The 23,478-nt window shown below is 65.4% G+C and overlaps 2 protein-coding genes across 5 annotated transcripts; both read left to right on the top strand.

The window, feature by feature from the left end:
- Positions 1 to 1,025: 1,025 nt before the first annotated feature.
- Positions 1,026 to 1,712, top strand: HES5 (hes family bHLH transcription factor 5; the record flags this gene model as incomplete). The annotated part of the gene is made up of 3 exons (XM_082615106.1): positions 1,026 to 1,079; positions 1,155 to 1,320; positions 1,438 to 1,712. 3 exons carry the CDS (start codon positions 1,026 to 1,028, stop codon positions 1,710 to 1,712), a joined length of 495 nt encoding a protein of 164 aa, XP_082471232.1.
- Positions 1,713 to 4,392: 2,680 nt separating this feature from the next.
- On the top strand, positions 4,393 to 20,675 carry PANK4 (pantothenate kinase 4 (inactive)). 4 transcript variants are annotated; one of them, XM_082613542.1, is made up of 20 exons: positions 4,393 to 4,524; positions 8,173 to 8,255; positions 8,546 to 8,763; positions 9,227 to 9,410; positions 9,766 to 9,858; positions 10,228 to 10,381; positions 10,465 to 10,646; positions 11,338 to 11,419; positions 12,105 to 12,205; positions 14,562 to 14,717; positions 15,676 to 15,788; positions 16,070 to 16,157; positions 17,076 to 17,227; positions 18,007 to 18,062; positions 18,217 to 18,266; positions 18,718 to 18,822; positions 18,981 to 19,085; positions 19,175 to 19,275; positions 19,379 to 19,447; positions 20,135 to 20,675. In XM_082613542.1, exons 1-20 carry the CDS (start codon positions 4,401 to 4,403, stop codon positions 20,346 to 20,348), a joined length of 2,430 nt encoding a protein of 809 aa, XP_082469668.1. In that variant the 5' UTR covers positions 4,393 to 4,400; the 3' UTR covers positions 20,349 to 20,675. The 4 variants fall into 4 exon arrangements, with proteins under 4 accessions (XP_082469668.1, XP_082469670.1, XP_082469667.1 ...); XM_082613544.1 differs by lacking the exon at positions 18,981 to 19,085; XM_082613541.1 differs by lacking the exons at positions 4,393 to 4,524; positions 8,173 to 8,255 and having other exon boundaries at positions 8,262 to 8,763.
- Positions 20,676 to 23,478: the final 2,803 nt, after the last annotated feature.

The following is a 23,478-nucleotide window of genomic DNA, read 5'->3' as shown; positions in this document are numbered from 1 at the left end:
GAGGCTTCCCCCGAGTCACGCAGGAGCAGTGACCACACACCTGTACAGAGCACGCCTGGAGCCACGCACCCTCCCGTGCTCCATGGACAGCCACGGTCAGACTCCCATCCAGATGGGGGTGGGGTGGGACCCTGGAGGCCACCTGCTGATTCAGAGCACCCCAGATGCCACAGTCTGCTGAACTGCTCCAGGGAGGAGGGAATGCAGCTCCTGGGGGGACCGCCTAGGTGCCAGGCTCCATGCTGGGCGTTTCGGGTACTCTGGCTCCCTGAAGCTACCCAGAGCCCAGCCAGGGAGGCGTGGCGGCCCATTTTCTAGCTCTGAAGTCACGTGTCCCAGGTGACAGCCTGGGGACTTGCCACATGTGCCAGTAGGACTGATCCTGAGAGCCTGGGCCCCTCTTCCACCTGTGCAGAGGGAGGTGACTGTGTCTGTTCAGGAAAAGTGCGGCTTCCTCCGTCCCCCTAGCCTGTCAGGGACGGTGCCCACCCTCCTGGAAGCTGCCCGCACTTGTGCATTCTAAAGCTTCCCCTTATCTGGGCTCCTGGCCTCTGCCAGCCAGCAGCGAGGAGTCGCTGGGGAGGGGGGGAGAAGGGAGAGAAGAGGGGGAGGGAGGGAAGGGGAGGGGAGGGGCGCAGCTCCTTCCTGCCCCCACCCTTGTCCCCGCGGCCTGGGAAAAGGCAGCATATTGAGGCGCGGGGCTCCCAGCATCAGGCCCCGGGATGCTAATGAGGGCGAGCGCGTTCCCACAGCCCCGACATTGTGCCGCGCGGCCCACCTGCTCCTCGGGGAGCGCCCATTGTGCCCGCGCCAATTCACAGGCAATTTAGCGTGCGCTAATGGGCCGGCGCCTTTGTGCGGCCCGCGCCGCCATTGGCCGCGGAGTGTGGGAACGGCCGCGGCGCCCGGGCCCCAGGCGCCAGCCCGCCGCCCGCGCCTATATAGGGGCCGGGGCCCGCGCCAGCACGGGACGCGCCCGCTCCGCTCCCTGCTTCCTCGCCTCCTCGCCTCTCCCCGCGCCAGGCATGGCCCCCAGCACCGTGGCTGTGGAGCTGCTCAGCCCCAAAGAGAAAAACCGAGTAAGTGCGCGGCCGCGGCCCCTGCGGCCCCCGCGCTGGCGCGGCCCCGCTGACGCCCCCTCCTCCCGCCCGCAGCTGCGGAAGCCGGTGGTGGAGAAGATGCGCCGCGACCGCATCAACAGCAGCATCGAGCAGCTGAAGCTGCTGCTGGAGCAGGAGTTCGCGCGCCACCAGCCCAACTCCAAGCTGGAGAAGGCCGACATCCTGGAGATGGCCGTCAGCTACCTGAAACACAGCAAAGGTGAGCCGCCCGGCGCCCTGGAGCCCCGGCCCGCGCGACCCCCGCCCCGCCCCGCGCCCCGCCGCCCCGCGCCCCAGGCTCCCCGGCCCCGCTCACCGCCGCCCCGACTCCCCGCAGCCTTCGCCGCCGCCGCCGCCGGCCCCAAGAGCCTGCACCAGGACTACAGCGAGGGCTACTCGTGGTGCCTGCAGGAGGCCGTGCAGTTCCTGACGCTGCACGCGGCCAGCGACACGCAGATGAAGCTGCTCTACCACTTCCAGCGCCCGCCGGCCGCGCCGGCCGCGCCCGCCAAGGAGCCCAAGGCGCCTGGCTCCGCGCCCGCGCCCGCCCCGGCCAAGGCCGCCGCCGCCTCTGCGCGCCAGCCCGCCTGCGGCCTCTGGCGGCCGTGGTGACCCGCGGGCGGCCGCCCTGCCCGGAGGACCAGAGGGCCAGCGCGTTCCTCTGGCAGAGGGAAGGGCCTCCCCATCGTCCGTGCCGCCCCTGGCTTGGACTGGCCCCTTCTCCGGAAGGCTCTCTCTCCGGGCTGGCGGGCCAGCAGGAGGGTCATTCTCAGAGAATGTGCGTGCAGTGTCCTTGTCACTTAGGGCCCATCTTCTGCCAAATGTCTGACCCCATGGGGTTGCTCTGTGTTTGCATTTCAGCAAGTGACTTCTGGGAAGTCCCCACTGCCGGGGTTCTATGATATTTGTAGGCGGCGGGGCTCGGCCAGCCGGCGCCCCATGCGTAGAGGGCTTTCTTCAGATCCGGTGCTGCCAGGCCAGTGGGCCTGGCGCAGGCCGTGCCGTGGGCACATTTGCCTTTTGTGAAGGCGGAACTCAAGGTGTATCCTCGTAGGAACGAGAGTGTCAGCCTGGATGGGCGTGGAAGGACAGGGCAGAGCCGTGGGCGCAAGGCCCCTGGGGATGCTTTGCTGTCTGTTCCGGGCTCACACCGGGGCTGTGTGGGGCGGCTGGGGGTCTCCACCACGATCCTTAAAGGATTCCCGTGTGGGTGGGTGCGCGTGGGCACAACTTTGTACTCAGAATTTGAACTCTCAGTCACGTGGGAGCCACGGGACTGCTCTAAAGACTTCTAATAAAATCCGACTAGTTCAGCCCCCTCCGCTGTCTGTCTCTTGTGCCTTACACGTGTCCTTGGTGGCCACCGGGCAGGCGGGTCTGCAGGGATGACGGGGAGTGGGCACTATCGTGGTATGCAGCCACGGGGGGGCAGTGTCCTTGCCAGCGACCCCCTGGACACAGGAAGAAGGGCTGGGCTCCTGCTGAAGAGAGAGGGGAGGGAGGAGGGCAGGCAGAGGAGAAGCCCGGAGGGAGGAAGCGGAGGTGACAGGCGGTGGGGGGGGCGGTGGTGGAGCAGAAGCTGGAAATGAGGGGTGAGGGGTCAGGTCAGGAGGCCGGGGAGAAATGGGGTTGGGGGGAGAAAGTGAGTGAGAGGCAGGGAAGCAGGGGAGAGACAGGCTGGAAGGGAGAGGGCCTCACGGAGCATATTAGGTCCCCCGTGTGTAGTAGGAGGGGACATGGCGGGGGACCTGGGTTCCCGCCCTAGACCTCTCACTATAGCTCCCTGCAGGTGGGGGGTGGTGGCGAAGTGACAGGAATGTCCAGCTCTGTCCAGCTGAGAGCAACCCAAAAGCCACAGCCTGCAGCAGACCTCTTGCTGCAGCAAAAAGGGTGTAGCTGGGCCAAACACACAGAAGGGGTCTGCCCCTCCACGGTCCTCCCTGCCCGGTGGCCCTGTCCTGGGACAAGCTCCTGGGGTAACTTTCTCGGCTGGCCCACAGGTGGCCAGCTGCCCTGCCTTCCTGCAGGTGGACCGCTCACCAAGGCTGAAACAGGCAGTGCTGGCAATGAACCTGCCAAGGGCAGGCCCTGGTCTCAGAAAGGGCACCTATTTTTAGGCAGGCCCAGGGTGTTGGTTGAGTCTGCAGGGACCCAGAGGTACCCAGACTGGCCCTCCCTCGTTCCTGCTTGGCACCTCTCTTTGCTCTGCCTTCCATCCCTTTCTGTCCACTCTGCAGCGGAGGTCCGTAGCACCCCTTCCAGGCCAGTAGTGCTAGTGGCCTCTGGGGTCCCTGCTGAGCCCTGGGAGTGGTGAGCAAGGGATGGGAAGCCCCTCTCACACCCCTCACGTTTATTGCTTGTGCGGCAGGCACATCATTGAACTTAGCGGGGGCAATCGCTGTCCTCGTGGGTGTACCTCCTGGTCAGGCTGACCTGGTCAGGCAGCTGGTGGCATGCTCAGACCGAGGCTGAGGTCCAGAGACTCAAAGTAACTGGCCCAGGGTCACCTAGGAGGCAGGTGCCAAAGCCACAGCAGGCCCTCGGCATGCTTCCAACACTGGGCTCTTTTGCAAAGTGCCCACTGCTTTTGAGGGGTACGTGCCCCTTAAGAAGAGCCTCCACGCCTTCCCAGAGACTAGCCCTGGAAGCCTGTCCCCAACACCATATGGAAGCTTTCTCAGCTTGTTCCCTGCAAACTCCCACAGACTCCCTCTTTTGCCAGAAAATGGCCTCCTCCAGGAAGGCTGCCCAGCTTTCCCCTGCACTTTCTGAGGATCTCACCATCATTCACTGCAAGGGTAGCTCCTACTCCAGGCGGGGTGAGAAAGGCTTCTAGAGGGCAGGGTCCCCAACTCCCCCTGTTTGCATAGGGTTTTTAACACCCACGGTCCTGCACTCCTAGGGAACCAAGCTGGTGGGTCCCAAGCGTCTTCACGTGCAGGTGCCAGACTCACAACCGCAGTCACTAAAGAAACCGATTACCCTGGTGGTCTCCAAACCCCAGGTGCCCCCTCTGCACTAGCTCGTATCATTTGAGGTCAGCATCCGGCCAACTCAGTGAAGGAACAACAAAGACGACGACAGCCCAGAGGTTTTGTGTTGAGCGGCCTCGCGGTCCGGTCTGGGGCACCCGAGCCCGCCTGCGTGAGTCGGCCCTCCAGCCGCCACCGCCGCCGCGGCGGGAGGGGCGAGGGCCGGCCCGAGTGCTCATTAGCATAATCTATGCGCGGGAGGCGTTTAGCAGTCAAATATATGCGCATATATCTCCATGGCTGATTAGGCTGGCCGAGCACATTCAAAATGGCGGAGTGTAGAGCGAGCGGCAGCGGGAGCAGCGGGGACAGCCTGGACAAGAGCATCACACTGCCCCCCGACGAGATCTTCCGCAACCTGGAGAACGCCAAGCGCTTCGCCATAGACATAGGTCGCCGCGGGCGGGCGCGGGGAGCGGGGCGGCGGGGGCGGGCGCGGGCGCGGGCAGCGAGGCCGGCGGGCCGGGGCGGTGGCAAGGACGAAGGGCGGGGCGCGGGCCGTCGGCTCGCACGGCCTATCGGGCCTTGTAGTCCGCGGGCAGCCGGCGGCGCCCGCTCGCCGCGGCAGCCGGACTACAGCTCCCGGTAGGCGCCGCGCGGCCGGAGCGGGGCATGCAGGGGCTCGTAGTCCCGCGGGAGAGGCGGCCTGGCTGCCCCTCTGGCATCCCGCCTCGGGAGCCGGGGTGGGGGTCGGCCGCCGGGCGGCGCAGCTCCCCGCCTGCCGACGATCGGGGACCGGATGTCTGGGGCCGGGGCTTTGGAGGACCTGGGCGCAGACCTCAGGTCGGAAGCACCCCCGAGCCCCGCCCCCCGCGGGTCCCTCCTTCCCTCTCCGATGCCTTGACGCCTCCCGCTGACCGCTTTCTCGGATGTGGACGCCGAGGCGCGGACACCCGGGCGGTCCGCGGCCGGTCCATGACCTCCGGCCCGGGACCCCCGCGCGCCTGGCCCGCCGTGGCCGCTCGGTGAATGCAGGGACGGACCTTGCGCTTCTCCCCGGAGGGGTTGGGCCGCCCCGCTCCCCTGTCCTTGAGGGCGGGGGCGGTCCCTGGAGTCACGGGCTTGGGGGAGGGGCGGTGTCCAGGAAAGTGGGGAGCGTCCTGAACCCCCACCTGCAAAGCCGGAGGCCGGGCGGAGCCAGGCAGAGGGCGGGCGAGGGCAGCTGTGAGCCTGAGGTCGTCCCCCCGAAGGGGACCCGCCTGAACGGTGCCCGGCTGGACGTTGGGCCAGAGACGGTGAGCGCGGAGGAGCCGCCTGGGGGCTCAAGTCAGCCCCTCGGGGCCCTGCCGCTGTCCTCGGAGCCCTGTGCACTCCTGATGTGATGGCAGTCCAGTGGCCGTGCGCTTGGAGCTTCCGCACGTGATGCTGCTGCCCTAACCCTGGGGGCTCTGCTCCTACGGGTCGGCACCTAACGTTTCTGAAGCGCCCCTGACGATTGGCTGGCCACAGGGCTTACTTGGGTCGTTCTGCGTGGCCCTAGCTTGCGGCGCGGAAGGAGTGCCTGCCTGTCCTCCAGGGGCAAGCCCTGTCAGGGTTACTTAGCAGAAGGACACTCAAAGGCGTATTTTCAGTGTCCGTGTTTATTTCCTCTCTGAAATTTCCCCCTGGCTCTGGGTCCTCTGTCTGGTTCTTTAAAAGACACGTGTATTGCTACTAAGGACAGACATTTGTGTTTGTGGGGGGGCGGGCGGGGTTTGGCCACCCTGCGAGGTTTGTGGGGTCTTCGTTCTCCGACCAGGGATTGAACCTGGGCCCCCAGCAGTGAGAGCGCAGAGTCCTAACCACTGGACCGCCAGGGAATTCACAAGGACAGACTTTTGTTAGTGTAGCTGAGGGGAGGTCAGGGCTCAGGGCAGGGGCCCTCCAGCCAGGAATCCGCAAGTCAGCGGTGTGGTTCACAAGCAGGTTGCCGGTTTCCTCTCCCCTCCCCAAGCCTCTCAGTCCAGCTCTGATGGGGCAGCCCTCTCCGCTGGCGGAGTCCCTGCTTCAAAAGCCTCAGGGACGCTTTGGGTCAACACATACTTGAAGCTGACTTGACTCCAGGTTTCTGCTGGGCGGAGGGAGGGTCCCTTGGGTGAAGCAGCAGGGGCCACAGGGCAGGGATGTGCACAGAGGTGCCTGGAGTGGAAGGACAGCCCCGCACCAGGCCCCAGGGTTCTGGATAAACTGGCGGGTCTTGGCTCATGTTCCTCCCATCAGTCGAGGATGCTGTGGGCCCCAGGGTGGAGCATGGGGTGGGGTGGCCTGGAGAGCCCATGGCGTCCACCAGAGAGCACGGGACTGTGCTGGCTGCCTGGTCACTGCCCTCATCAGGTGTGACGTGTGCGGCCCCGGGCCAAGTTGGCATTCACTCTAATCGCAAGGGACCCTGAGAGCAGGTGGGCTCCCGCAGGCGCCCCCTGTGCTGCTCTGTGAACTCACCCTGGCTCAGACTGACCGCACTGCTCTGCTCGCAGCCCCCTGCCCCATCCGCTGTCTCCTGGCTGGGGTGGGAGACAAGTCTGGGCAGTGCCGGGCTTTGCCCCACTCGGGGTGCATGGTGTGCGGTGCACAGAACCCAGCTCACCCCCCACGGCCCCCCACGGCCCCCCACAAACCCCAGCACTGTGTGTTTTGGTTGTGATTTATAGCTGACTTGAAGAGCACACTGTCTGGAATTGGATTTCTGGGACCTGGGTAACTTTTGATGAGCTTCTCAAAAGATGTCTTCATCCCTTTGCGTTGCCTGTCTTTTTAGGAAACGATTTATTCACAGAGGTGAATCGGGCAACAGGCATTTCAGTGAAAGATGCTCCGGGCTAGGCCGGGATTGGGGGCAGGGAGGAGGGATAAGGAGGCTTAAGGCCAAGTTCAGTGTCTTAAGCTCACGGTCTGGGGATGAGAGCAAGCCCAGGACGACGGTGATCAGTGACCAAACATGGCCCAACGAGGCCAGGTCGCAGGACGTCCCAGGAGGCCCTGTCCACACTGCCAGGCAGGCAGCTCCGATGGGACAGGTGTGATTGGTCTCGGAAGCTGGGGTTTGATTTTTCTTACCTGGAAGAGCTTTGGCCTTTGGATACTGTGTTTCCAAATCTGTGTTTCTGACTTGAGCGTTTGTGGTATATTCCCTTAGTGTTTTGTCACAAAACAACAGTTGTTAATAATTTTAGCCGCCTTCTCAAGACAAGGGGTTTCCCCCTGATTTTTGTCGGGCCTCCTAGGAAACACAGTTTGTTCCAAGGTCACTTTGCAGAGCTGAGCCTCCTGCCTCTCTCTGCTCTGCCGTTCGTGGCTTTCACAGCCGTGAATCACCTGTAGCCTCCGACGCCTCCTCTCTGACTCAGGAGCGGGGCTCGCCAGAACTCCTCCTCCAGAAGGACTGCTCTGGGGATCTTTTTAACTTGCCCAAAGGCCTCATCTGCTTCCTGATATTCTGTCCCTGGTCACACGCCAGGGGCATCCAGGCTTCCCAGGGGCGTTAACAAGTCCCCACCGCCCTCTGCAGGGCCTCCCTGGTGAGTCCGGGCCTCAGCTGCTGCTCTGCGGCCCCTTGCACATTCCTGGTGAAAACAGCCCCTCCCCCGCCCGTCCGCTCTGGGAAGGGCTCCTCGCATTGCCTTCTCCACCTCTTTCCACGGACCGTCCGTCCGTTGTATGCTTTTCAGTGAAAACAGTGGATTTGTCAGCATTTTCCTTTGGTTCATCCTCAAGATCAGAGTTTGAAACAGAATTTTCCTAAACCACTGAGGATCGCCGAGTCACCCAGAAACAGCAGGTTCCTTGCTCGTCAAGGACTCAGTGCTGGTGGAGAGACGGACAATCTCCGTTTCAGTCTGGGCCCTGAGGAGGAACAGAGCTTTTCAAGGAAGGCAGAGTGTGTTTAGGTCTCGCAGTTCATTCCCTTCCTCTCTTTGGTGCCCTGCAGGGTTTTCAAGTTCAAGTAGCACCAAACTCCTTGTGGGCAGGACCCAGGTCTGGCAGATGAGGGCCTGTGCAAGGGCAGCCTCGGGTCCCGTCCAGCCACTTCTGAATCTGCTGCATCTGTGTCTCCCCCGTAGGCGGGTCGCTGACCAAGCTGGCCTACTACTCCACCGTGCAGCACAAAGTTGCCAAAGTGCGGTCCTTCGACCACTCAGACAAGGTGAGCTTCCTGGGAGGACCCCGGGCAGGCCCTGGAAGCTTCTAGTGCCGATGCCCCTCCCTCCATGCTCCCAGCTTAGTTCCCCTTCCATCCCAGCCCTGGCAAGAGCACCCCCGCCTGCTCGTGCCTCCCTGCCCCGAATCTCCCACCTGCGTCGCCATCAAGACTCCCACGGACTTCAGGGTAGGCAGAAATCGTCGGCGCTGCTGAGGGTGCTCAGGGGCTGTGTGTCAGCGTCGTCCCCTCCCCGAGGCAGTGCACACACGCGGGTTCCCCAACCTCACCCCCAGGACACAGAGCAGGAGGACCACGAGCCGCCCTATGAGATCTCCGTCCAGGAGGAGGTTACCGCCAGGCTGCACTTTGTCAAGTTCGAGAACACCTACATAGAAGCCTGCCTGGACTTCATCAAAGACCACCTGGTCAACACCGAGACCAAAGTCATCCAGGCGACCGGGGGCGGGGCATACAAGTTCAAAGACCTCATCGAAGAGAAGCTGCAGCTGAAGTGAGTGGGGACCTCGGGGCGGGGAGGGGGAGCGTGGGGGCCGGTTGGCCTCCACTCACGGGGCCGGGCCCTGACGTGGCGGACGCAGTGGCCCCTCTCCTGCACCAGCCCGTTCGCCCGGCTCTGGGGGTTCCTAAGACCTCAGGACCCAGTGAGGCTCCGGGTGGCTGGTGGGTGGCCGTGGGCCTGAGGCCACGCTCTGGGCTGGCTGCAGTGGGATTCAGGTGGCCGAAACTCAGGAAGGCTCGGGGGACTGAAGATGGTGGGTGGGGAGAGGCGAGGGCTGAAAGAAAAGGAACGGAGCCCCGAGACCGAGTCGGCCCCGCTCCCGCGGTGCCGCGATGCTCGCCGTCCTGCTGGACGGAGGGTCCCGGGGCTACGGCCCTGCCGCGGGGGCGGGGAGGCAGGGGCCATTCGTGCCGTGGCCCGTGCCGGTGCCAGTGGCTGGGCTGCTCCCTGGCAGGGTTGACAAGGAGGACGTGATGACCTGCCTGATAAAGGGCTGCAACTTCGTGCTGAAGAACATCCCGCACGAGGCCTTCGTGTACCAGAAGGGCTCCAACCCCGAGTTCCGGTTTCAGACCAGCCACCCCAGCGTTTTCCCGTACCTCCTCGTCAGCATCGGCTCTGGGGTCTCTATCGTGAAGGTGGGGCCTGGCTCGTGGGAGAGGACGGGCCTCCGCAGCGCTTTGTTGAGCAATGGCTGCGTGTCGGAGCCATGCCAGGCACAGGCACGCGGGCACGGGGAGGCGGGCACAGACCCAGGCCTGCCTCTGGTGCTCACGGGCGCGAGGCCGCACGCGGAGTGCCTGGCGCGGGCAGTCCGCGGGGAGGTGGGCCCCCTGCTTCCAGCACGAGCACCTGCCGAGCCCACCCAGACTCGGCCTTCAAGAGCGCCGCCACCCAGGGCAGGGGATAGCCCTGAGCCACCGCGTCCCCGGGACCTGCTGGGCAGTGGCTGGGGGCCCCCTTGCTAACACGCCTGCCCTCGTCTCGCTGCAGGTGGAGACAGAGGACAGGTTCGAGTGGGTCGGCGGCAGCTCCATTGGGGGCGGCACCTTCTGGGGGCTCGGGGCTCTGCTCACCAAAACTAAGGTATTCGGGCGGCTCTAGGAGGATGCTCCTGGGTCCACGGGACAGCCTGTTTCCTGGTCCCCTCGGGAGAGGGTTGGCGGCTGTGGGCTCGGAGACTCGTGCTTGGCTGGGGTTGTTGCGAAGGTGGCTCTTCCGTGTACCTCGTCCTGCTTCCCGCGTCTCTGAAGGACGGGCGTCCGAGTGGCCAGAGTGTCACCCAGCTAGGTGGTCCACAGAGGCTGCCCGTCTCCCCCCACCTCTGGGCCGTGACAGGAGAGGGCCTTCCCTACCCAGCGCGGTGGCTGGCCCCCTTCCGTGGGCCCGTCCAGGGCCATGGGCTTCTGCCAGCTTGCGGCTCCTCAGGTGCTCCCGTCTGCTCTGTCCCCACAGAAGTTTGACGAGCTGCTGCATCTGGCTTCCCGAGGCCAGCACACGAACGTGGACATGCTGGTGCAGGACATCTACGGAGGGGCCCACCAGACCCTGGGGCTGAGCGGCAACCTCATTGCAAGCAGCTTCGGGAAGTCGGCCACCGCGGACACAGGTACTAGCCTCGCACCCGCTCTCACCCCCGGAGGCGCGAGGCGCCCACCCGGCCGCTTGCCCAGCTGCTGCTTCCGCCCCCAGAGTTCTCCAGGGAGGACATGGCCAAGAGCCTGCTACACATGATCAGCAACGACATCGGGCAGCTCGCCTGCCTGTACGCCAAGCTCCACTGCTTGGACCGGGTGTACTTCGGCGGCTTCTTCATCCGCGGCCACCCCGTCACCATGCGCACCATCACCTACAGCATCAACTTCTTCTCCAAGGTAACGGCCGCCGCGTCCTTCCTCTGCTTTGCCCGCCCCTGGCCCGGGCCCCCGTGTCTCCAGACTCGCAGGTTTGAGAGGGGTCGGGAGCAAGGCGGGACCCCGCTGAGCACCCCCAAGCCCCTGTCCCCAGCCCCTTCCCACCCACTGGCTCCGGGCATCCTGCGCTTGGGGCGCCGTGGCCATCCCTGAGTTTGGTGTGTTGCCGGGGGTGGGGTCTAGGGACTACCTCCCACTGTCCGCGAGCTCCAGGTGAGCTTCTAGGTGTCGGTCATGGCGTGGGGGGGGGGTGTGGCCCCCAGCAAGCGTGGGGAACTGGGTGGGTGTCCATTTTGTGGAAGAAGTTACTCACCCTCTGACCCGGAGCTCCCCATGCCCCGGGCTGCAGACCGGCACCTGTCTGCAGCCTGTTAGGAAGCAGGCCGCTCCCCATCGCCCGCATTACCGCCCGAACCATCACGCCCCCCCACCCCCACCCCCACACCACCCCCATCCATGGAAGAGTTGTCTTCCGTGAAACCGGTCCCTGGTGCCAGAAAGGCTGGCGACTGCTGCTCTAAACGATGGGCTCTTGAATTCCGCGTGTGCGTACAGCCCCATGGACAAGTGCCGAGTTGGGAGGGAGGCCACCTGTGTCAGGTGGACTTGCAGCCTTGGGCTGAGTGGCGCTTCAGGGGCGTCTCCGTGGCAGGGGGAGGTCCAGGCGCTGTTCTTGAGGCACGAAGGCTACCTGGGCGCCATAGGAGCGTTTCTTAAAGGAGCCGAGCAAGACAGTGAGTACAGCGCGGCCTGTGTTGGGCTGCGGCCTCGGAGGCGGGGGGGGGCCTTGGGGAGTGACTGGAGGGGCTGCTCGTGCTAAGCGACGGTCGAGGGCTGTGGGTGGACATGGTGTCTTCGTGGGCCTCCCCGGCAGTGGCAGGAGCCTTGGCTGTGGTTCTCCTGAGGGGCCAGTGGACACCAACTCGCGTGGGTGCCACGTAATCAACCCCTGGGTCCTTGTGAGCGACGGGGCTCCGTGCAGAGGCCGCGCACATGGCCTCCCCTCCGAAAGCCTCGGCCCTCCGGCGCTGCCCGGCCGTCTGCCCCGCTGTCGCTTCAGGTGCGCATCCGGTCTGTCCTCTTTGAAGGACACGTGAGGGAATCACAGGCGTGATTCTGCCCGAGGAAGCACAGGGCAGACTGCTTGGGGGACAGCGCCAATCAGAGCAGCCCAGGCAGACCTTCACCGCGTCCCTAAGTCCAGCTTCTTACTTGAGATAAACCACGGTACCTTTCGGAAGCTACTGCTCAGCTTGAGAGGTCTCCGTGCCAGTAAGAAATAACACAACAGAACGACGCCCCCGGCTCGCCTGGCGCCAGGGAGGCTTTCGGCAGCTGGTCCTCCCAGAGGCAGTCCGGCCGCCCAAGGTTTGCCGAGCCGCTCGCCCCTCTGTTGACGCCGGGTCTCTTGTCCCGCAGACCCAAACCAGTACAGCTGGGAAGAGAACTACGCCGGCAGCTCCGGGCTCATGAGCTCATCGCCCGAGCTCTGCCCGACGCAGCGGGCGAGGAGTGGCACCGTGAGTACGGGCTCGGGTGGTGCTGGGTCCCACGTGCGCTGCCTCAGCTAGGGCCTCCTGGTGGTCCCCGAGGAGAGCCCCCGTGCTGCCGTGGCCGGGCTCGAAGGCGCCTCCTCCTGGTGCAGGCCGGTCATGAACCGCAGACTCCGGGGCCGAAGAGAGACGTTTGCAGCCTGCAGCTGGCTGCTCTCGTTCCTCCCGTAGTGTCTCACGTTCTTCGGGTGTTCAGCCAGAGCGCCCGGGGCCACGCGGTCCCCGCCGTGTTTGCAGGGAGAATATAAAGTTCCGGGAGCACAGGGGGTCTCTCCTAGGGCTCTGGGACCGTTCACAGCAGGATCGGGTTAAAACCGTGGGTCGCGGGCACCAGCCTGGGCCCCTTCTCTTAGACCACGTTTTTGCATGATGGTTTCAAGTCAGTACCGAGCCTGCAGAGTCTGCGAATTTCCTCAGGCGATTCCACCCTTTCCTCAGTCGCCCCTTGGGGTGAGGCCCACCATGTCTGGATGGGGGCTCCCCCAGCCAGCCGAGCCGGTGTGGAGAGGGTCTCCCAGCTGGGACGAGATGGCACTGCCATGGCCCCGTCCTGGCCCAGATCATCATTGGACGAGCTGTTGCCGTCTTATTTTTATTTTTTTATTTGGTTTGCGGTTCGCGGGCCTCTCACTGTTGTGGCCTCTCCCGTTGCGGAGCACAGGCTCCAGACGCACAGGCTCAGCGGCCATGGCTCATGGGCCCGGCCGCTCCGTGGCATGTGGGATCTTCCCGGACGAACCCATGTCCCCTGCATTGGCAGGCAGCCTCTCAACCACTGCGCCACCAGGGAAGCCCATTGCCGTCTTATTGACATCACGTCCCTGATAACCCAGGGAGTGGTTTATCAGAATCGCACGCGGGGCTGGAGGATAGGCCGAGGCCTGCAGCTGCCTGGCCTGGCCTGGCCTGGCCTGGGCACACAGGTCGGGACGCCACCTTCAGGGCAGGTTGCTGGCCGTTTGGAGGGAAAGTTGCTTTTCAGTCGTAGTTGGAGATTCTCTTGTAAATCGGTGTAAACATGGCAAGAATGTGCCTCATCCGCCTTTCACTTCCTGGGCAGAGTCCCCCGCATGTGGCACCCCTAGTTCCCACAGCTCCGCACCGCATCCTTCGCAGCCAGCTGTGCGGGGGTAGCTGGGCCCTTCCCAAAGGCAGGTGCCAGGGGCAGGGTTGGCAAGGCCCAGGCCCACCGTGACGGGTGTGCAGAGAAAGGCCTTAACGTCTCTGACTTGTCAAGGGCGACGTGGATGCCAGCCACACAGATGGCAGAATGAAATGGGTGGGCGGGCCAGAAGCCTTTCAGCCAGTGCTGACGTGCAACACGGCCCCTCTCCATGACAGTTTGGGCACCCCACGCGCCTGTCGTGCTGGGGTGGCCTTGCGAGTGGGCGTGGGGATCCCCAGGGGCAGGGGACCAGGCCGTTTCTCTGGGTGTCCACAGCCAAGGCCAGGCCGAGCTCAGGTCTGAGCTCCCACTCATCGGAGGGCAGGGCAGCCCCTGCAGGCCGGCCGGGCAGGAGGCAGCCATTGCCGCCTTTGACCCCCGTGGAAACACGCCAGCTCCTTCCCTGCTAAACGTGCGGTCACGTGGCGCGTCCCCAAAGCCCGTCTCTCCCTCGTGGGGTGGATCTTGTCATCCAGACCATCCCTGGTCCGAGCACACCTGCCGCCTCACCCTGCTAGTGGGCGAGTCAGCAACACAGGGCCAAGTCCCAGGTGGGCAGCTCCCTGGAGGGTGGGGGACAGGAGGGGTGCCTGGAGGACTAGCCCTGAGCTCACTTGCTTGTCACGTCCCTGGAGCAGCTGCCTGACTCAGTTCTCATCCGAGGACGGGGCCAGGCACACAGGACCCTTCGTTTGAAAGACCCTGGCGTGGGCATCGAGCATTCCAGCCTTGCTGAGCGTGGCAGGGGCAGTGGGTCTGGATGCGGGGTGTGGGGGAAGGGGCGGTGTGTCCCCGCCTAGGAACCAACCCTGGGCAGGAGCCGCAGGACAGAGCCCGGCGGGCAGGGCGGGAGGACCAGAAAGGCGGTCGGTGTGCGTGGTTCAGAGCACGAGGCGCGGCGGGAAGGCGGGGGTCGTGAGCGGACCCAGGGTCGGGGCGTCGGGCTCGGGCCCCCGGACAAGTGGAGGGCTCGCCCGGGCTGAGAGAGGCCGTGAGCGGCGGGCAGGGCCCAGGGCCGGGGAGGAGCCGGGCTCTCCACGAGCCGCGCACGGCAGCTTCCCTTCGTGAGGAGAAGCCGGTTCCCAGACCTGTAGGAGGGGGTTTTGGTCTTTCAGGAAGGACACGGCTGACGTGCCCACCTGCTTCTCGTCCTCCCAGTTCGACTTGCTGGAAATGGACCGTCTGGAGAGGCCACTCGTCAACCTGCCTCTCCTTCTGGACCCGTCCTCCTACGTGCCTGACACGGTCGACCTCACGGACGACGCGCTGGCCCGAAAGTACTGGCTCACCTGCTTTGAGGAGGCCCTGGACGGGGTGAGGGCCTGGGGTGGGGGTGAGGTTGGGATGAGGGCTGGGGGCGGGGCTGGACACCCCCAGGAAGAAGACACCCGTCCGTCCAGGGATTTGGCTGTGGGCCTTGGGGGTCCTGGCCGTCTCTGACTGTCTCAGGTTCCCAAGGGCAGTGAGAGGCGGGAACGAGGAGAGCGGGGGTTTCCAGGAGCTTTTTATCTAGGGTGTGATTCATAGTTCCCAGGTGGGAGCCTGACCGAGTAGTTTGTTGGGACGTGGTGTCAGCGAGGTGCGTCCTCACCAGCTCGCAAGTGGCTTTCCCGGCTACCTTGTTTCTTTAAAAAGCAAGCAGTTCGGGCTTCCCTGGTGGCACAGTGGTTGGGAGTCCGCCTGCCGATGCAGGGGACACGGGTTCGTACCCCGGTCTGGGAGGATCCCACGTGCCGCGGAGCGGCTGGGCCTGTGAGCCATGGCCGCTGGGCCTGCGCGTCCGGAGCCTGTGCTCCGCGGCGGGAGAGGCCACAGCGGTGAGAGGCCCGCGTACCGCAAAAAAAAAAAAAAAAAAAAAAAAAAAAAAAAAAAGCAAGCAGTTCGCACAGGGCTCAGGGGCAGCGGTGGCTGGCCTCCGGCTCCGGGCTCAGGAGGGTCAAGGCCACGGGAGCCTCTTGGGAACACCCATTCCTCCACGACACCCCTCAGGCCCATGGGGTCTGTCTTCAGAGCGAGGGGTCCCACCCTGCTCTGGACTCTGCACAGACTTGGAGGATGGTCCATAACCACCAGTCCCCTCAGCAGAGCAGGAGCTGGTTTGCAGTGGGGCCCTGGGGCTGGTATCAGAGGACACGGATATGAGCTTTGGGTCAGGGCTGGCGGCAACCCCATTCCCACCTGGCAAGGGAAGCCCCCAGTGGCTGCCACCAATGCTTGCCATCCACGGGCTGGGGGCTGCCCTGAGCACTGCTGGCTGCCCCGTTCTTGGTAGGTCGTGAAACGCGCTGTGGCGAGCCAGCCAGGCTCCGTGGATGCAGCCGAGAGGGCCGAGAAGTTCCGCCAGAAGTACTGGAACAAGCTGCAGACGCTGCGGCACCAGCCCTTGTGAGTGGCCCACCTGCTTGCCCTGGGCCAGAGCCCCGAGAGGCGGCCTCTATGGGAACGCGCACTCGCACCCGAGGGCCGAGTCCCTCGAAGTTTCCCAGGAAGCTCTGCGCCCCTCCCCTGGCACACACTCGGGGACGCTCAGCACCCCGCTGGCCTCCTGGGCTTCTCCTATTGGCACCTGGATGCCGCGAGGACGCCCCTGGGGGTGGAGGGTGCGATGGGCGGCGCAGCCAGCTGTCCAGGCCCCTCAGCCGCCCTCCACCCGGCTCTGTCTTCAGCGCTTACGGGACCCTGACCGTGCGCAGCCTCCTGGACACGAGGGAGCACTGTTTGAATGAGTTCAACTTCCCGGACCCCTACTCCAAGGTGAGCACCCCCTTCTGGTGGGTGGGCACATGCTTGTAGGGGGCCGTGGGGGACGGGGCGTCAGTCCCGTCCTGTCCAGCGAGCGGGTGTGCTGGCAGCCCTGACCCCCGGCGCTGGCGACAGGCTGCATCCTGGAGCCGCCCTGGTGAGGGTCCATCTCCCAGGAGCGCTGGGCCGCGGCCCCTCGGTTGGCAGCACCGGTTGAACAGCTGTGGACCGATGCCGGCACCACTGTGACCTCGTCAGCAGCGTGTCCTGGGGGCTCTAACCAGCCGTCGGTGAGGGTGGCAGGCATGTGGCACTGAGGCCCCCTCGCCTCTTCCTGGCCTCCTGAGCTCAGCCTGGAAACTCAAGAGTTGGTGCCTGAGGATGTCCGTCCTGGCCACGAGCCATCCAGGGCCTGGCTGGTAGCCTGGAGGTGCCTCCCTGGGCTCTTTGACCAGGAAGCCGTGTGCCCTGGAGCCGTGGGCGGGGTCCAGAGCCAGCCTACCTCAGCTCCCTGCCACCTCCTCCCTGCCCTCGCACAGGAGTGTCTGGGGACGGTGGGTCTGGGTGCTGAGGATCTCACGGTCAGGGCAGTGGGCACCCGTGGGGGTGTGGGTCCTCCGCGCTCGGCCACGGCGCAGTCACACCTGAGCCTCCACCCTCAGTGCACACCTCAAACCTGCTCTGATATCAGCGTGCCCCCCGCACTTGCTCTCAGCCCGCGCTGTTCCGAGTCAGCGCTGCGTTTAACCTGACGCCATCTGGGTTCGTTCAGCCTCCTGCAGTGACATCACGTGGGAGTCTTCTGTCCCCTGGAGCAGGCGCACTGTTGGTGACGTTCTCCGCAGCGTGCCGGCACGGCGCCCTCCTCTCCCTGCTCTGCCAGGGGCCTGGGGGAGGGCAGACCACGTCTTCATGCGCGTCTCCCCGCAGGTGAAGCAGAAAGACAACGGCGTGGCATTAAAGTGTTTCCAGAGGGTGATCCACTCTCTGGACGCCCTGGGCTGGGAGGAGAGGCAGCTGGCCCTGGTGCGAGGGCTCCTGGCCGGCAACGTCTTCGACTGGGGAGCGAAAGCCGTCTCTGAGTAGGTGCCCGCTGTCCTCACAGGCCCGTCCCCTCCCCTCCTCCTTCCAGCTCAGCCTTAGAGCCACAGCCCCTGGGCCCAAACTGACGCCTGGGCCACTCGTGGCTCCGGCAGTCCCAGCCTCAGCCGGCCCAGCTTGGCCCTCGAGGAGGTGGCAGTGGGGGCACCGGGGGTTCTCGGGAGATGGGGTGCTGCTCGGGGCTTGCTGGGCACGTGTGGCCTCGGGAACGGACGGGACAGGTGCTGGGACCCAGCCTCCCTGCCCGCACGCAAGAGCAGGCACATGGAGGGCTGCGGGTGTGGGTGTCGTCAGTGTGAAACTCCGTGTCACCATGACTGTGTGGGTGGGCTTAGACGGTGCTGGGTGTTGGAGTGCACAGGTGCCTCGTGAAGTTCAGTGGTGGGCACGCGTCTCCCCGGGACCCGCCGTCTGGTGCCTTCCCCGGGGCTCCCGTGCAGGGGCCTTGCTGGATCACCCAACGTGCGCTTTCGGACCCGGGCACCCGGGACAGCCGCCGCCCCCTCCCTGCCCTCGGCACTGGCTGCCCCTTGGGCGGCACGTTGGGGCGAGGCTGGTGGCCAGGGCTCCCCGGGGGCCTGGCCTGTGGCTGCAGGCACGGAGGCTTCCCCGTGCCACCTCCCCCGTCCTCGAGCTGACGCGGCAGCAGTGACGGGTGACAGTGCACTCGTCCAGCTCGGGAGGGGCTTCGTGGCCCACAGGAGCGACGGAGGCCGAGGTCCGGGGCTTGGGTGACTCTATTTTCTCGTCCCCTGTGCAGCGTCCTTGAGTCTGACCCCCAGTTTGGGTTTGAGGAGGCGAAGAGGAAGCTGCAAGGTAGGGGCGCCCCGGGCTCTCCTCCAGTGCCAGGACTCGGGCCGGTGGGGGGACGGAGCGAGGCGGCCGCGCGTCCCCGCTGAGCTGGGGGGAGGTGAGGACCGGCTCCCCGGAGAGGCCGGCGGGCGGGTGACCGCGTCCCTGTGTCCCACAGAGCGGCCGTGGCTCGTGGACTCCTACAGCAAGTGGCTTCAGAGACTGAAGGTACATGGAGCTGTCCCCGCCTCTGTCCTGTGCCCTAGGGGCCCGGGCGGGGTTCATGGGCGGGGAGATGGCGCGGGCGACAGGCACAGAGCTGCCTGGGGTGGGGAGCAGGCCCGCGCAGTGCACCAAGGGCCCCCCAGGAGTGTCCCCCTCAGCCCCCCGCCCCGAGCTACAAGTACGAGCTGGCTTCCCCGCTCCAAGCCTGACTTCGGCGGGACAGTGATGAGGTCACTGGCCTCAGGTCAGAGGTCCTTCGGGCTAGCAGTTCTGGAAGAGGCCGGGGCTGCCCCTGTGCCCCCAGTGCCCAGAGGGCCCAGCAGCCCTCGCCCGGCCGCGGGGCGCGGAGCGTGGAGGTGTCTGGATCGCCCGGCCGCGGGGCGCGGAGCGTGGAGGTGTCTGGATCGCTTGGACGCGCCTGTTCCCAACTGAACGTCCTGGTTTTGTCTTACAGGGGCCCCCTCACAAATGTGCCTTAATTTTCGCAGATAACAGTGGAGTAGACGTCATTTTGGGAGTCTTCCCCTTTGTCAGGGAGCTTCTCTCTAGAGGGACGGAGGTGAGTGTGGAGGCCGCGTGGCGGGTCCCTTGCCCAGCTCCTGTGCTCGGTGGGGTTGGCGTCGCCCCGGGCCCCTCCGTGTGCAGGTAGGTGCCGAGTGGGCGGGGGCACGGCAGGAGCGGAGGAGGAGACCCAGCCGGTCGCGTCCTGGGGCTTAGGTCGGCCTGACCGCGGGGCCCTGGGGCCGTCTCCCGTCCTTCCCCGAGAGCCGGCCCAGCCGTGAGAGGTGGCCGGAGGCCGTGCTCCTCCGCCAGCAGCCCCAGGTGGGTGGGTGGGGGGCGGGAGGGTGGGCGGGCGAGCCCAGGCACTGCCGGCGGCCGAGGCCCCTAAAGAGCCCGGCGTCCTGTCGCAGGTCATCCTGGCGTGCAACTCGGGCCCCGCCTTGAACGACGTGACCTACAGCGAGTCCCTCATCGTGGCTGAGCGCATCGCGGCCATGGACCCCATCGTCCAGTAAGCTGGGCGGGAGGCTGGGGTCCGGCGTGGCGTGGTGGGGGCGTGGCGGGGCAGCCTCCCAGGGCGCCGCCTCACGGGTGACCACCCCTGTGCTCGGCAGCTCGGCGCTCAGAGAAGGGAGGCTGCTGCTCATGCAGACTGGCTCCAGCTCCCCGTGTCTCGACCTCAGGTATGTGGCCCCTCTGCCCCCGGGTCCCCCTGGTCCCCTGCAGAAGTCAGCTCTGCCAGCCGCAGCCCCGGGTGGGGTCCAGGCACTCTGGGCTCGGGACCCTGGGAGGAAGAAGCAGGGGGGCTGTGTCCCCACCTTGGATGATTATCCCTGGATAATCAGTTCATCACCGTAGTGCTTTCCACCCTGGGGCTTCTAGAACCTGGAGCGGCCCGTGTAAAGGAGGGCACATCGGGGCTCTGGGACCATTAGGCTCTCAGTCTGTTCCGGTGCCGATTCTCCAGTGTTGACTTAATCCCCTTCCAGGTCCGCTATTAACCAACAAGGAGGGACAGTAAAAAGCTGTAAGAAGGACTCAGGTTCTTTAAAGTTCAAAATACAAAAGTATCATCAAGGCCCAGTTTTCAGAACCGGCTTCCTTGTAGTAACGGGAGCGCAGCTGCCAGGGGTCCCCGAGACCCTGGGCCCCGGGCCACGGGAGGGCAGCTGCCGGGCTGGCTGTCCGGGGAGCAGGCTGGACCCAGGGCCCACGTAGTTGGGGGTGCCGAGGGTCGGGGGTCTCCGGCGTTCCCGCCAGTCGCCACCCTTGGCGGGAGGCAGGGTATGGCGTCTGCCCTGGGTGCAGCTCAGTGCAGGGTGCCGGGCCCCCCGCCTGCACCCTCCTCACTGCCCCCTTCCTCCCTGAAGCCGCCTGGACAAGGGGCTGGCCGTGCTGGTGCGGGAGCGCGGCGCCGACCTGGTGGTCATCGAGGGCATGGGCCGCGCCGTGCACACCAACTACCACGCGGCCCTGCGCTGCGAGAGCCTCAAGCTGGCCGTCATCAAGAACGCGTGGCTGGCCGAGCGGCTGGGGGGCCGGCTCTTCAGCGTCATCTTCAAGTACGAGGTCCCGGCCGAGTGAGGCGCCCCCGCCGCCGGGCTGCTCTGCCCGCCGCGTCAGGAACGTGTCTCGACTGCAACAGGGACCCGCGTTCAAATCCGAATATTTATATTGTGCTTCTGTGAGTGAGCCGGCTGCACCCGGGTGTGGGCTCGGCGCCCGCGGCCTCGGGCTCGGTGTTTCTTCAGTGCTGACGTGTTCGTGGTGGGGAGACACGACTTCTGTCCCGTGAGACGTTCTTATTGGAATATATTTAACTGTTAAATAATCTTTTATATATATATACATATATATATATATATAAATATAAATATATACGTATACGCCTCTGACAGGACGCTGAGGTCAGGGCACAGCAAATAGTTTCCAGAGTGAGAACAGAGCGTCTCTGCCTTTGCTGTTCGGTGTGAGGGTGGGCAGACCCCTGGGGGGCCCTGCCCACCCCTCCCCCAGGGAGCCCAGCAGTGGGGTCTCTCCCTAGGTGATCTCTAGCGCTCTTAGGCCCACCTTGGCCCGTGGGCCATGGCCCCTGCCCTGTCACGTGGCCTCCAGCATCACTCCCCAGCGTGTCTGTCTGGAGAAGGCCTCCCCCTGCGCCCCTGCCCCGCCTGGGCCCGCTGCACACGGGAAGGACAGACAGGCTTTGAGCAGCACTCCTGACTCAAGAGCTCCTGAGAGGAGGCCACGGGCTTCGAGGGCCCTCGAAGACTTTCAGGGACTTGGTGGCTGGTCCACTCTCCTGCTCGGAGCACCTCAGACCACGTGGGTTCTGTCGCCACGGCCTTGAGCCCATGCCCAGAGCCCTGCCTAACGGCAGGCGGGTGGGGGGCTCACTGGGCCCGGCGCTGGAGGTGCTGCGAGATGGCGGGGGCTCCTCCCCCGCTGGACCCGTCCCTCGGGGTGCGGACCTGAGCCTCAGATGCCACATCGCGGCAGGGGAACTGGCCACAGAGCTGCGAGGCCACCTGTGTGTGCCATGGGTCTCAGGAACCAAGAGTTGTGCGGGGGCCCTGCTGCCGTGGCCCCGGGCCCTGTGCACTGAGGAAGCCCCACTGCCCAGCACCCAGGTCCCTCACTGCTGGAGCACCCAGCAACGTGAGGACGGGTGGGATGAGGAAGGCCGGCGGGGCTGCCCCTGCAGGGACCTGAGCCCCGCCCTCTTTGCCCAAGACCCCCTCGCACTTGCCCTGCTGGGCCAGGGAAACCGGGGCCCTGCACCCCCTTTCGGGAGACTGAGCTCAGCGGTCTGGAACCTGCACTGAACCTCAGAGGGTGCTCAGCCCGTCCTGCACCACAGCAGCCCCCCTGGGTGACCCACGTGCTGCCCCCCACTCCTGGATGGACGGAACTCAAAGCACTTGCTCTGTCGGCAGAGAGGGCCCTGGCCGTCCTGTGAGCAGCCACCAGGGGGAGCAGGGGGCACGGCCGTCTAGAGGGCACAGGCCAGGCCTGTCCAGTGGGTGGTCCCTGTGATCCCCTTTCGGGGAAGGCTCACCCGCCTTGACCCCAGCACAGCCCCTCACTACCCCCCAGCCTGCACCCAGGCACGGCTCGGCTTCCTGTGGTCTCGCCTCTGAGGCCTGGCCTGGCCCCTCTTCTGCCCAGGCCACCCTCTGTCCTCCCGTCCCTGGTGGTGGAGCAGCATCATCCTAGCTGGTCTGGGGCTCCCTGTGCACGGCATGCCCTGCACAGACACCCAGGAGGACTCCAGAGGTCCAATCAGCGCCCAGCTCAGCCTGTGTCATGATGCGTCGCTGGGCCTCCCCTGAGTGCCGCTGGACAGGCGGGGGGAGCCTGCGGTGGCCCCGCAGTGAGTAGGGCACCAGGGCTCTGAGCACCTGCCCTGCCCTCAGGTACCCCTCTTGCGATGCCCTGTCCCTTTCTCAGCTGGGACAGAAAGTCTCTGGGCCTCCCAGCAGCTGAGGGCAGCCCCTGGGAGGTAACGGAACAAGAAGCAGTGCCCACATGGGGCTGGAGAAGGGCTGACCGCCCTCCCCCATATCTTGTGAGCCCTGGCAGATTGCCCCAGGCTGTGTCCCTCCCTGCCCCCCATCTCCCCTTCACTGCCCCCAAGATTCTAGGAGCCCAGACGCCCTGCCTTGGGGACCCCTCCCTTCCGGGGTTGGGCCACAGCTCCCCCAGGCTGAGCTCTCCCAACCAGAGGAAGGAGGAGGGCCTTCCCGGTTCCGAGGGGCCTGACAGGTCCTGGGAGGAAAGTGGCACCGGCACAACTGCCCATCCCCCAGGCCTTTGCTGAGTTTGGGCAAGCGGCCGGCGTGGGTCCCTGGGGCCTACAAGGGACACAGCAAGAGACAGCCCCCCACAGAGCGCCTGGCGCCCACCAACACCCAGCCTTTCAGACACCTTGCCCGGCGCCCACCGTCCCCAGGGCCTCCGACCCCGGACCATAGGGCTGATCCTGGTGCGGGGCCCGAGGCCTCCCCGAACTGAGCCGTGGGTGGGCTGCCCCCAGCCCCTGCCTGTTGTACCGAGAGAGTCCACCCTTGGGGTGGCCTCTGACACCTCAGCTGGCTTCTGTGCAGGCCAGGTGCCCGGGTGGGGAGAGCAGTCAGCCCCCCGGCTTCTCGAGGGAGGGAGCGGTCCTGAAACCGTGGGCACAAAAGACTTCGGGAGCAGCAGCCCCACAGCTGGGGACCCTCTGGCCTGGAGTCCCTGCCAGGGCCAATGTCTGCCCCCGATAAGTGGGGCTGGGAGAGAGGGAGGGAAAGAACAGGGGTGTGTTCGGGGCTTGTGGCCCTGACCCTGGGCGCGGTCCAGCCAAGCCATCTGCAGGCAGAGGGTGGGGGGCATCTTCTGGGTTCCGGCCCAGTGACACCGGGTACGCGGCCACAGAGGGAGCGGGCCGGCAGCCCACTCGGAGCAAGCGCAAGCGTGTTTATTGGAGTTGTGTTTGGGAGTTTACAAGAGTCTACAACATCCCGTACAGAGCAGAGTGTGTGCAGAACAAGCCAGCAGTCAGGGCGGGGATGGCCACGCTCCAGGTCACTCTGGGCGCCTCGCATGGCAGGGCCCAGCAGACGCGCACCCGCACACGCCCCGCAGCTGAAACCAGGGGAAAGTGGAAAAGGACACGGCACCATTTTCTTATTGTAGAAGCTTTGCCTCTAAAAATTTAAATCTCTCTCTATGT

This window comes from Mesoplodon mirus (genome assembly GCF_964341445.2).
Source record: "Mesoplodon mirus genome assembly, chromosome: 3".
In the NCBI taxonomy this organism is placed as follows: Eukaryota; Metazoa; Chordata; class Mammalia; order Artiodactyla; family Ziphiidae; genus Mesoplodon; species Mesoplodon mirus.
The sequence above is the reverse complement of the archived record's forward strand: the minus strand, read 5'-3'. Positions and strand labels throughout refer to the sequence as shown.